Source organism: Heloderma suspectum, chromosome 2 (genome assembly GCF_057233095.1).
Source record: "Heloderma suspectum isolate Gila_16-S chromosome 2, 16-S_ref, whole genome shotgun sequence".
Taxonomy (NCBI): Eukaryota; Metazoa; Chordata; class Lepidosauria; order Squamata; family Helodermatidae; genus Heloderma; species Heloderma suspectum.
The window spans coordinates 287091457-287105007 of NC_139459.1; the positions used below are offsets into that span (position 1 = coordinate 287091457).

Sequence of the window (13551 nt, forward strand, 5' to 3'; positions counted from 1 at the left end):
CCACCTCCGGGCCCGCAGCCACGCCCCTAGGCCCGGCCTGCCTCGCCTCTTTCCCTGGCTGTAAATAAAGTTCTTGCGGCCCCGGCCCCGCCCCGATAAGCGAGCGGGCGCAAGCAAACATGGCGGTGGTTGCGCTGGCCGGGGACGGGGCGGAGGGAGGCGGCGCAGCAGCAGCAGCAGCAGCAGCAGCGGCGAGCCTGAGAAGAGCGGCCGAGTGAGCGCTGCGTCTCCTCTCCCGCCCGCCCTACCCTGCTCCTTCCCTCTGGTGGTCGCCATGGAGGCGGTGGGGGCTGTGGAGGAGGGCGAAGAGCCTCCGAAGGGGGTCCGCGTTCTTGGTTCCGAGCTGGTGGAGACCTACACGGTGAGGCGGGGGAAGTGGAAGGGAAGCGGAGACGACGGAGGAGGCTGCGGGGCGGGGGCCCTTCCTGAGGGGATGAGGCTTTCGCTTTCCCCCGGAGCCGCCCTCCTCCGGCTCCTCTAGGGATCCCACGAGAGGAAGCTCCCGCGTCTTCCCCCCGTCTTATGTCCCGCGCGTGGCGTGGTGGCGGAAGGGGCTCGGCGAGCTCTGGCTTAAGCGGGCGCCACTCGGGGGAACCGCGGTGAAGGTACCTCCCTTCTGCCTCCCGATCCGTAGCCCCCCGCCGTTGGTCAGCTGTAGCAGGATCCAACGGGTCAGTACATCAGTATTCCTCAGGGCCGGCCTGTGCGCTGGACCCCGTGTGCTTCCGAGTTGCACAGAAGTCTTCCCTGGGCTGGACATCCATGCGGGGAAACTGCCGAAGGGAGGAAGTAAATGTTCCTGAGAAAAGGACACGGCTGGCTGTTGTCTCATTCTGGGCTCGGATTCTAAGTATTTGCCATCGAATAGGCATTTCGGATTTCAAAAGACCAAGTTGTGGTTCTGGCTTCCTTAAAAAGTCTTCATTTTATTCCGCCCTTCCCTCCCGGGTAAACGGATCAAACGCAAAACATCCTCTGGAACTGGACTGAAAACGTAGCACATATGTGATACGTTTAGTGTTTTTTTAAAACAAAAAATGTAGAAAGGATGTGTCAACGATGGCCTTTTCCAAGCTGGATAAAATGCAGTTGCCCAACTGTTCAGTAACACCCTCAAATATCTAATCTTTTTGAACTCTGATATGGAGGGAAAGAGGCCCCTTTGATTTGCTTGGCAATGGTTGTACCGATAGTGTTATGTTTACTATTATCATTTTATGCAGAGTTGTCTGTATAGGGTTGTACACTAGTGAACTGGCGCACAGTTTTAGGAGCAAACATACCCAGAAATGTATCTTAAACAACTCTGTTACATAACTGAAAATGGGTGGACTTTTCAGTTTTTCAGTTAGCCAAGCCATTCTCTTCAGTGAATCCTGTGTTGTGAATACACATTTCTAAATCTGCATGTACTGGCTTTTTTTAAGAGTATGAGAAAAGTTGGCACTAAATCAGTTTAAAAGTGCTACTTGTATTCTAATACAATATGGCTTAGAATTAGGCCTCATTGATTTCACTAGGATTTGCATGTAAAATGTTGAGAATCAGGGTGTTTATTTTTAAATGCTTTGCACAATATTCAAACTTGCTTGTGAGATACTTGGGGGAGATAGGAATGCATTGTGATTTTAGAAGTATTCCCCCCCAGCTAAAATAAGAGAGAAGAAAAACATGCAATCTTGATGTAGTACTTTAAACTGTTAGTCTTTGTGCAAAGTACACAATTAAATTATAGTGCCAAAATTAGGCACATGCTTAAATCTCTCCCACTGAAATCAGTGGTCTTAAAAGTGTTTTGATTTGGCTGGCCCATGCCCTTGGTTGTTAGTGGTATAGCTGGTCCCAGCCAACAAAAACTGATAGGCTGCCTACTCCAGCTGCATCATGAGAGGAAGAAAAAACATAGTTATATGTATTACTTTATAAAGTAGCTTTCCCAAACTGGGTGCACTCCAGGTGTTTTGGACTACAACTCCCAGCATTCCTGACCATTGGCTATGCTGGTTGTGGCTGATGGAAGTTGGAGCCCCAAACATCTGGAGGACACCAGGTATATCCCTAAAGAGTGAGATCTTGTGTATCAGAGTAAGGATTGTGTATCAGGTTGTTCAGTAAATGTATTGTACAAAATGATAAAACAGTCCTCACTCTGATATACAAGATCTCACTCCTTAAGGATATAATCTAAAAAGTAATATAAATAAATAAATAAATAAATATGAACAACTTAATGGCAGCCTCCATATTTGTAAGATTGACTTGCAGCATTCCAGTAATATGCATCTGTAACTGGGTGTTTTTGCATGCAACACTAAGCCAGAATTGTGGAGAATCCTGGCTTACCATGAATGAGCTACCTGCTGGTGCACACAGAATTTAGCCCTTGCTTGGCTCCTCCTACCAGCTGGAACCACTGAAGTAACCAGGAATTGAAAGCTTACTGTGTTGTCTGGATCAGGCTTCCTGGATTGTTGCCCACAAACAAGCCAGGATTTGTAAACCAAGAACAAACTCTGGTTTGCAATTCTGGCCTGAAAGGGAAGCAATATCCCAGGAGTCCCGGTTTGGACAATACAGTAAGCTTTCAATTTCTGGTTAGTTTAGCCACTGCTGCTGGTGGGAGGACCCATGTCAGAGCGAGTGCCAAGTCTGTTGCGGTAAACTGGGATTCTCCAGAATCCCAGCTTACCATCGCATGCAAATGCAGCTGTTATCTTCTAAAAATAATATGTGTTTGTCTCCCTCTTACTGCCTGAGAACTTGTGATAAGAGGAAGATGAGCCCCCAAGTGTCCTTCTTGCCTAAAGAGCTATATAAGGGAATAGCACTGCTTTCCCTTAAGGAGGACAGCAGCCATTACAGCAGTTCCCTCCTTCATTTCAGACCTGCTTGCATGCCTAATTGTTGTTGTTCAGTCGTGTCCGACTCTTCGTGACCCCATGGACCATAGCACGCCAGGCCTTCCTGTCCTGCGCTCTCTCCCGGAGCGTGCTCAAGTTCATATTCATTGCATCAGTGATGCGATCTAGCCATCTCATCCTCTGCCGTCCCCTTCTCCTTTTGCCTTCAGTCTTTCCCAGCATCAGGGTCTTTTCCAGGGAGTTTTCTCTTCGCATTAGGTGGCCAAAATACTGGAGCTTCAGCTTCATTATCTGTCCTTCCAATGAGCACTCAGGGTTGATTTCCTTTAGGATGGACTGATTTGACCTCCTTGCAGTCCAGGGCACTCGTAAGAGTCTTCTCCAGCACCACAGTTCGAAAGCATCAATTCTTCGGCGCTCAGCCTTCCTTATAGTCCAGCTCTCACAGCCATACATTACTACTGGGAAAACCATAGCTTTGATTAGACGGACCTTTGTCGGCAAGGTGATGTCTCTGCTTCTTACTATGCTGTCTAGGTTTGCCATAGCTTTCCTCCCAAGGAGCAAGCGTCTTTTAATTTCATGGCTACAGTCACCGTCTGCGGTGATCTTGGAGCCCAAGAAAGTAAAATCTGTCACTGCTTCCATTTCTTCCCCTTCCATATGCCAGGAAGTGATGGGGCCAGATGCCATGATCTTAGTTTTTTTAATGTTGAGTTTCAAACCAGCTTTTGCACTCTCCTCTTTCACCCTCAACAAGAGGCTCTTTAGATCCTCTTCGCTTTCTGCCATTAGGGTGGTATCGTCTGCATATCGGAGGTTGTTGATAATTCTCCCAGCAATCTTAATTCCAACCTCTGATTCATCCAACCCGGCATTTCTCATGATGTACTCTGCATATAAGTTAAATAAGCAGGGTGACAATATGCAGCCTTGTCGTACTCCTTTCCCAATGCAGTTCAGTAAAGGAGGAAAAGGCTACCACGCTTAGCCTGGAGAATGTGAATGTATAGAAGTGAGGAAAAATCAATGTAGTTATTGATTGGTCAGACAATTGAATGTGAGTCTGTCTGTTGGATATACATCTTCCAGGCCTTGGGGCATCCAACCCTATGCTGAACGGTTCCCTGACCCTCAGGAGTAGCTTTGGGTAGGTGAGGGCCTGCAGTGGAAAAGAGGAGTTGAGAAAGTTTCTTTCTGCTCATGGTTCTTAAGATTCAATCCAACATGCTTAACAAAGGATATGTCTTTTATAAGAGATTTTATATATACTCATCTATTTTGATGTGTTTATTGTTTTATATACAGGCCACCAATAAAGTCTGCAAGACTGTATAGCTTGTCTATCCATTTAGAAAATAACCAAAACTCTTTGTGACTAGGTATTCCCATTGTGACCAGATAATATGAAACCAGAGCAAGAGAAGTAACTGACATCTGGTGATGAAGTGTACATGCTTGGAAGCTTTAGTGTTGCAAAAGGATTGTTTGGTGTGCAATGTAAAAAAAAGAAAAAAGAAACTATATCTTATGTATAAAAATTGGGGCAGGTAGTTTTGATGATTCTAGGGGCATAATCCAGAGGGTTCTGTGCCCAGGGAAATACTGAGTGCACAGCCTGAGCTTTCTTTGAAGTCTCTGCTGCAGCATCTCCTTCTGCCACTGTTCAGTTTGCAAAACAGCTTGCTGCTTCAACAGTCAGAGCTGCTGCAGTGAAAACTTCAAAGAAACCTCCAGCTGTGTGTATGGTCCTCCCCAAAGCTCACTCATAGCCTCCATAAATTGCAGCTGCTGTCTTGTAGCTAGGTTACTGTTATTATTTCAGTATTATTCCTTAGAAATAGGCACAGAAGGGAATGGACTTCAGGTAGTAGAAATAAGCATGCATACTAACATCTAGGAATAAGTGTATATTCATTAATATCCAAACTACAAGAGTTCCCATTGCTTTTCTATTCTCTGACACATTTACTGTGGAAGTTAAAATTGGCTGCACTGAAATCTTTAAACAATATTCATCTATACACTAAACAACACAATCCTATAAATGTTTACTCAGAAATAAATCTGACTCTGTTCAATGGGTAAAAGTATAAAGGTAACTAAAAGCACAGTCCTATGCATATTAAGACAGAACGGAGTCCTACAATTCACAGCATGCCTGAGCCAACATGGCTGGCTGGAGTTTGCTGGGAGTTGCAGGACTTTTTTCCATCTGCACCCTAAGTATTCAGATTTTGACAAGGACATGGTTAAGCTTCCATTAGTAATGTATCTTGCCAGTGGAATTATGTGCATGTATTGGGGTGACTGAGACTATGTTTATAGCACAGACCAAGTAAAAACAACAAAATGCGGGGAATATATACAAGTAACATAACTGGATTTTGCTAACTTTCACTTTTAAACCCTAGTAGTTCTACAAGATTGTGTTTGCGGAAATAAAGAATGGACAGGGCTAACAGCTAGCATAATTTCCTGAGCGTTCAAATTATGATTTTCCAATGTATACCTTAACCATTTTGACTCATAGTAGCAGCTGTTATTGGATGGAGGGGGTTGAATCACATCCAGATTTTGTGTAAGTGGAAGTCTGCTCACACACTAAGGCTTCTCTGCTCCCTCCTCTCCACTGCAACTCCTTGTGCTCTCAGAAGGTTTCTCCAGAGGGTTGGGAGACCCTCAGGAAATGCCTGAGATGTGCTATGAGTAGCTGCTGCAGGAGTGGGGAATTTCTGAAAATCAAGTGGGCTCCTTTAGTGATTGAATTATGTTGTCAACACAGTACAGTGCAATGGTATGTTAATGTTTCCCCCGACTTTGATCTGTTCCATTAATATATTCAGAAATAGTCCAATAAGCATGAAACATTATTTATATTAATGGGATAAAGAAATACATATCCTAAATCCTGCAGGATGTTTGAAAATGAAGCAATCTTTCTAAAGCACTCACTCTGGAGTATCTTGGGATTTCTTTGTAACTCTCAATATTATGATCAGTGATGTGGAGGAAATGCAAGGCATAGATCTGTTCATTTGAGAATGAGTGACTCACAACCTACTTCCTTAGCTACTAATGCAGGGAGTAATATGTGATTATATTAATATACTGTAATTGAAATGTGTGCATAGGAAGCATAGTGGCCCAGTTTGCACATCATAACATCCTAGGGGTTTCTTTAAACCCTGGCTTGTTGTGAATGAGCAAACATGCTGGTATACATTGTCTGATTGCTCCCACTATGAGTGGGGGCAGCTAAACAACCATGACATACAAACCAGGACTCTCCCCTGACAAGCTAGAGTTGGGAGGGACAAGGCAGAGTTCTTGGTTTGCACATCATGGCAAACCCATGGAATGAATGTTCCTGGGTTGTTTAGCTGCTCCCACTCACAGTGGGAGTGATTGGGCTGTGTGCACCAGCATGCTTGTTCATACACAACAACCCAGAGTTAAAAAATAAATACATCTGGATTGTTGTGACATACACATCACCCCATGCTGACTGCTTAGAAACAAACATTTGTTTTTATACCACATTCATCATGTGAAGTTTCTTGCCCCTGGGAAAAGTCCAAAAACTGTGACTAAGATGGCATGTATATTTCAGAGTACAGATAAATTGTGGAAAAGAAACTTCAGCAGAGAGGAGGGAGAACATCTCTTTTTCACATAAACCTTGCCATTTATGTCATAGAATACAAAGTCCAAAATATATCTCCTAAGGTTCCATAAAATAAGTAGTTATCAATAATCTTTGGTAACAGTTCATTCTAAAAGTTGATAAAGCTGCAAAACAACTATTTCCTAGTTTCTAGATATTGTGATATAGGCTCATCATAGCCATTTGCCTGTAGCAAGCGGCGTTGCCTCTGGGTGAGAGCAGGCAAGGAAGTTGCTATAGGGAAATAAAGTTGGTTTTTCAAGGCTGTTGATGTATCTACCATAAAAGTCTTGGATTGGTAGCCTTGGGCAAGCACATGTGTATATGCACTAGTTACTTCAATGGATTGGTTTATGAGGCTGTTATAAAGTATTATGGCTTATGAAACTTCTCACACCCCCAATATTAGTTTGTTTTGTTCAGGCCAGGGCAGATTTCACACAGCTCGCCCTTTAACCCTTTTGACTAGGGGACTAGGGTAGGCATACTTTCCAGCACAAATTCACCCCACGCCCTTCTGTGCTGTTTTTCACAAGGACTACCCTGAAAACTTTGGGATCACGTTATGAATGTGATGAAGGCATGACATTACATAACCAATAAGATCTGGTGTTGTGAAGATGTCATTAAGGGTAAATGAAGCCAATTCAAAAGGAAGGAAGAAGTTTTACATTACTTTCATACTTTCACTCTGGATTGGTGGCAGGGAGTACAACCATGCTCAAATGCATGGGAGAAGAGCATAGATACTCCTGTGGCCATTGCTTGGATGGGGCTGCCTGCCTGCCCCCCCCCCCACACTGAAGTTCTCATAAGAGGAGCCAAACAAGTTGTGTATGTGTTTGCAGGCCTGTACATAGGCTACAAAAACTTTGTGTGTCCATTTCCACTCAGCCCTGTTAATGTTTCTTTTTAACCAGGGTTGGCTAATTAGTTTCAAATCCTTGTTAAGAGGGGACTTTGATTAATGTTAATCATGGTTAGTGTGCATGCTGATGTTGCACTTAGTCATGGTTAAGAATAGGTGGGAAGGGAAGAAGAAATTTATATCGGAAAGGGGAGCTGCTATGGTGGAATACTCACATGACTTTGTCTCTGCTCCTTAAAAGATTGAGGTATGTGTATTAAGTAACTTCAAAACTGCCTATTAGCATAAAACGCCCTGGCTGGCATACACTTCGAAATGGTAAAAAAATGAATATGGTAAAAATCAACATTGCAGAAGCAGCAGCAGCAACAAATCAGCACATCCAACAGAAACCAAGAAACAGTTACTAAAACCAGCTACAATACATGCTGCAAAGCCTGGGAAAATGAAGTGTGTGCTTGGTGCTAAGAAGACATCAAGGTTGGCACCAGGCAAGCTTCTCTGGGAAGGGCAGTCAATATATAAGGCATCATAACCAAGAAAATCCTCTCCTCAGTCACCACCCATCTAACATCAGGTGTCAGGAGGACATGAAGGAGAGTCTTTGATGAAGAATGAAAGGTTCAGACAGGCACATGTGGCAGAAGGCAGAACTTCACGTGGCCAGAATCTAAGATGTTTAGGGATTTGTAGGTAATGAGCAGCTTCTTGAATTGTTCTCAGAAATGGAACAGTAGCTAGTACAGTTTCAGAACTGGCAAGAGATGATCCCCTTGAGTGGTCCCAGTTAGTAATCTGAAAGCTGTATTTTGTGCTAGCTGAAGCTTCTGAGTAGTCTTCAAAGGCAACCCATGTACAAAGCATTGCAGTAGTATAATGTAGAAGCTACCAGAGCATGTTATCAATGTCCAGGAGTCACTGCTGATGCACCAGACTTAACTGGTGGAAGGCACTGCATTCCCCTCATGCCACTTAGATCTAGTGCGGTGAGTGATGGCCCATTATTACTCCTCCCCCCACCCCAGCAACAGCAAACCTGGTTTAGGGGAGATGGTGACCCACCTACCAACAGAATTGTTATCTTAATTACATCTGCTATGTACCATAGTTAAGTGTATGATAGAATTTAACTTTCTGCTCATGTTTGGAACAAATTTATTTATTTATATTTATTTATTGCATTTATATCCCGCCTTTTTTTCTCTTGCAAGGAACCCAAGGCGGCTTACATTATCCTCCTCCTCTCCATTTTATCCTCACAACAACAACCCTGTGAGGTAGGTTGGGCTGAGAGTGTGTGACTGGCCGAAAGTCGCCCAGTGAGCTTCCATGGCTGAGTGGGGACTAGAACCTGGATCTCCCAGCTCCCAGTCCAACACTCTTGCCACTACACCACACTGGCTCTCTTCATACTGTGAAATGTTTAGTGGTGTGCTCCTAGCAAATTCTGTCTGGTTCATACAGCTGTGCTGCATTTTATTGCTGTACAATTCTGGAACAGTGGATTTCATTCTTGTAGTCCAATTTTATGCATAACCATAGAGGGAGATATGACACTGAGGTGGTGTTTAAAATAAGGGGTTCAAGATAGGAGTGCATGAAAGCCACTTACCTGGTCTCGCAGCTTTTCGCGGTGGGGGGGAGGCACTTCGCTGCTCTCCCCCCGAAGTTCAGGCCGGGGGGGGAGGCTTCCCGCCTCGCCTGGCCGAAATTCAGGCTGGGGGGGAGGCTTCCTGCCTCGCCCGGCCGAAATTCAGGCCGGGGAGGAGGCACCTCGCCCGGCCGCGAAATAAAAAGTTTTTTAAAAAAATGCCCCCATGATAGGCTACGTGACGATTTACGTAGCCTATCACGGCTGACTTTGCAAATCTAGCCGTGATAGGCTATGTTAATCGTCACGTAGCCTATCACGGGGGCATTTTTTTTTTTTTTAGTTTTATTGGAATGGCGGTGGCGGCAGCCGGTCGAAAGACCGGCTGCCGCCCCTGACGAAGACCCGACGAACCGCCGCCGGGACCCGCCGCCGGGAGGGACATTCGGGAAAGGTAAGTTCCGTCCCGGGGCGGGTGCGGGGGGCAGGGGGGCGGAGAATTTCTCCCTGAAACTTCTTCAGGGGGCCGAACACGTTGGCGCTCGGCCCCCCGAAGTTTCGGGGAGAAATTCTCCGCCATCCCTAGTTCAAGATTTTGACGTATGTAGAACATTCATTCTGAACATGAGTCTTGTATCATTCAGAAGCTTGCCTCAGGCATTCTGATAGTCTTTTTTCCCCCTAATAAAAGCCTTGCATTACTTGCTCACAGTTTCCAGTTCTGTTGGGCTGACATGGTCTAGCGTAGTTAGTGAGAAGTGAGAAATGCAGGTTTTTACACTGACTTACTTATATTAGTGTGGCTTATCTATGCTGGAAATATAGTTGTATTACCATATAACGAATTAATAGGGTCGCATGTACAATGTCTTCCTGCAATTTTTTCACTGTCATCTGACTTCAGCTATTTTTTTACCGCATGAAGCATTCGAATGTGAATAACATGTTGGTAATTTTAAAACCTTAACTTGGAGAATTGTACTTTAACTGTTCCCTTCCGCATCTCATTCTTAAAACCCTCTTGTTCAGCAGTTTTATGCCCTTTTATTCTGTGAAAAAACCAATTTTGATCTCAATGGCTAGCTAGCATAGCTTTTAAAGAATACTAGTAAATCTGGATCAGAAGCCTCCTGTGGAAGAGAGAGGCCTTCCATCCAAGGAGGCTTATGCTAGAACCAGACAGAGTCATAACAGAAGCACACATGATATTGTGTCAAATTGTCAGGGTGCTAGAGTTAAGCAACAGTGATCTACAATGCATAGTAATGCACTGCTGAGATACACTCATTGGGCCTGTTCTCATGATCACGGAGGGGAAATAAGCCACAGTGATTTGTTTTTTCCTGCTGCACATGCCAGGAGGGGAGTGGGATTTGCATAATTACCCTTGCTGGTGCTTACACCATGGCTTACCATGGTGTGAGAACTCAGCAAGAGGGGCTTGTTGCAGCACGAATCTACCCTCATCGGCTTCAGATGACACAGCAAGCCGCGCTGGCAAGGCCAAGGTGGTTCGCGGCCTGTTACATTCTGGCCAGGGAGAGAGACGGTGGAACCCTCGGTGGCACACTGTGATGAGTTTGCAAGGCACTTTGAAGATAAAGTCACTCAGATTCATCATGAAGCGGACACCACGATTAATGCAGTTCCATTGGTAGAGGCGTTCAGAGCACTGTCTGGTCCAGTTTTATTGGATGAGTTTCAGTTATTGAGGCCTGAGGATGCGGACAAGGTGCTTGGCCAAGTCTGATCTACCACTTGTGTGTTTGACCCTTGCCCTTCATGGCTTATTAAATCAAACAAGGAGGGGATGTCTGGCTGGGTCCAGGAGGTTGTAAATTCCTCCTTGAGAGAGGGAGTGGTGCTTGCCGCTTTAAAAGAGGCGGTAATTAGACCACTCCTGAAAAAGCCTAACCTGGACCCAGAGGATGTTAACAATTATAGGCCAGTGGCCAACATCCCCTTCCTGGGCAAGGTGCTTGAGTGAGTGGTTGCAGGACAGCTCCAGGCACTGTTGAATGAAACGGATTATCTAGATCCATTTCAATCGGGCTTCAGGCCTGCTTTTGGAATAGAAACTGCCTTCGTTGCCCTGTAGGATGACCTCTGCTGGGAGAGGGACGGGGGGGTGCGACTCTGTTGATTCTCCTGGACCTCTCAGCGGCTTTCGATACCATCGACCATGGTATCCTTCTGGATAGGTTGTCTGGGTTAGGAGTTGGAGGCACTGCACTGCAGTAGTTCCGCTGGCCGATTCCAGAAGTTGATGCTGGGGGATTATTGCTCTGTGCCATGGCAATTGTGCCATCGGGTTCCACAGGGCTCTATTTTATCCCCCATGCTGTTTAACATCTACATGAAACTGCTGGGGGAGGTTATCCAGAGGTGTGGGCTGAGGTGCCATCAATATGCGGATGACACCCAGCTCTACCTCTCTTTCTCATCAAATCCAGTTGAGGCTGTTCTGAATCAGTGCCTGGGCACAGTAATAGACTAGATGAGGGCCAATAAGCTGAAACTCAATCCAGACAAGACGGAGGTACTGTTAGTGGGTGGTTCGTCTGCCCGGCTAGGTGATAATCAACCTGTTCTGGAGGGGGTTGCACTCCCCCTAAAGGATCATGTTCGTAGTTTGGGGGTGCTCTTGGATCCAGAACTGTCACTTGAGGCACAGGTGAACTCAGTGGCACAGAGCACTTTTTATCAGCTTAGGCTGGTATACCAACTATGCCCTTATCTGGACAGAAATAGCCTAGCTACAGTTATCCATGCTCTGATAACTTCTCATCTGGATTACTGCAATGCATTATACATGGGGCTGCCTTTAAAAACGGTCCGGAAACTTCAGCTGGTCCAAAATAGGGTAGCAAGATTGTTAACAGGGACTGGCCTGCGAGCTCATATTACGCCAGTACTTTTCCAGCTGCACTGGCTGCCAGTCCATTTCCGGGCCCGATTCAAAGTGCTGGTATTAACATTTAAAGCCCTTAACAGCTTGGGGCCAGGTTATCTGAAGGATCGCCTCCTCCCATATGTGCCTGCCTGGACCTTAAGATCTTCCTTAGCAGCCCTTCTCTGTGAGCCCCTGCGAAAGGAAGTGAGGCGGGTGGCTACTAGGAGGAGGGCTTTTTCTGCTGTGGCACCCCGGCTCTGGAATGAGCTCCCTAGTGAGGTTCGCCTGGCACCTACATTGTATTCCTCTCGGCGCCAGGTGAAGACCGTATTTTCCCAGGCGTTTTAGCATTTTAGCTTTCTAGACTTTTATCTTTGCTGTTTTAAATCTGTATTTTAAACTCCTGCACTGCTGCTAGGTTTTATTGTGGTTGTATTGTTGGGCTGTGGTTTTAATGTTCTATATGTTTTAAATTGTTTTATTGTGTGCCATTTGGTTTTAGTTTTTGAAAACTGCCCAGAGAGGTTCGGCTATTGGGCGGTATAGAAATGAAATAAATAAATAAATAAATAAAATAAAATAATTATGCGAATCCCTCTGGCATGCGTGGCGGGAGAAATAAGCAACAGTAGCTTATTTCCCTCTCCATGATTGTGCAAACATGGTCATTATGTTAGGAGGATCATAATCGAGAGACCATCCCACCTGCCGTGAGCTCTTTGGAGAAGAGGTGGGAGATAAATGTAATAAATGGAATGTGGCAAACTATTGATTCTGTGTATGTTTGGCTAGGAGGTGGGGATTGGTTGTCTTACTAATTATATCAGTGGAATTATTCTAGAGACTGTTGGGATAATTATACAATCTCCTAACTGCTTCTGGTTTAATATTGGCATATTACAATTGATGCTTTTTGGACTTCAACAATATTCTACAAAATTTCCTTTCCTAACTTTTCTGAGGAGTTGGACAGCTCATACTCAAGTTATTCTAAGAAATGATTGCCAAATTTCACTGGAAAGTGGCACCTGCCTTGTATGTTTGTACTTATCATTTGGTCACACTGTGCTTTTATCAGCCTCATACGTGATGAGTTATGTGTCCTGTGTGTGAGCAGTAGCACAAAGTATAATTGGTAGTCTTGGTAGGTTTTGTTTATGTAATGTCTCACAAACACTGGAGGGATCTTTTCTCTATATATGAATATGCACACATTGGCCACCTTGAGCTTCTTGGTCACTTAAAGAGTTGTGTTTTCATTTAGGTATATATCATTCAAGTGAGTGTTGGGAGCCATCAGTGGATAGTCAAACATCGATACAGTGATTTCCATGAACTGCATGAAAAGGTAAATATCCTGAACTTGTATTCTTAAAATGTTGGGGAAACGACAATCCCTTGGATAGTTCCTTTGTAGGAAATGCTGTTCTCTCGCCCAAAATGCCGAATTAATGCCAATTAATTCATATAATTAAAGTAAGGAGCATTAGCTTATTAAGTAAAGAACTTCATCTGACTCAAATTGTGAAGTACTCTGGACAGTCACCATGACTTACCACATGCAATTCTGTCCTAAAGGCAAACTAGAGATGTTAGCCATGTTCTTGAATAAAGATTCTTCATATAAAAAAAATGATACCCAGCAGCAACTTTGGGTGTGATTTTCAGTGG

General features: G+C 44.7%; 1 protein-coding gene across 9 annotated transcripts in view; it reads left to right on the top strand.

Moving 5' to 3' along the window:
- The first annotated feature begins 94 nt into the window (after nt 1-94).
- The window catches only part of NISCH (nischarin), a 62937-nt gene continuing 49480 nt past the window's right edge, over nt 95-13551 (top strand). For 5 of the 9 annotated variants that reach the window (XR_014788491.1, XR_014788492.1, XM_084839728.1 and 2 more), the window contains exons 1-3: nt 95-361; nt 8608-8673; nt 13145-13228. Coding sequence is in view for 6 of the 9 variants with exons in the window: in XM_084839728.1 (XP_084695854.1) it covers nt 275-361; nt 8608-8673; nt 13145-13228 (237 nt within the window). In the remaining 3 variants the exon portion in view is untranslated. The remainder of the gene's footprint in view (nt 362-8607; nt 8674-13144; nt 13229-13551) is intronic. The other 4 variants (XR_014788493.1, XM_084839731.1, XM_084839732.1 and 1 more) reach the window with 1 other exon arrangement.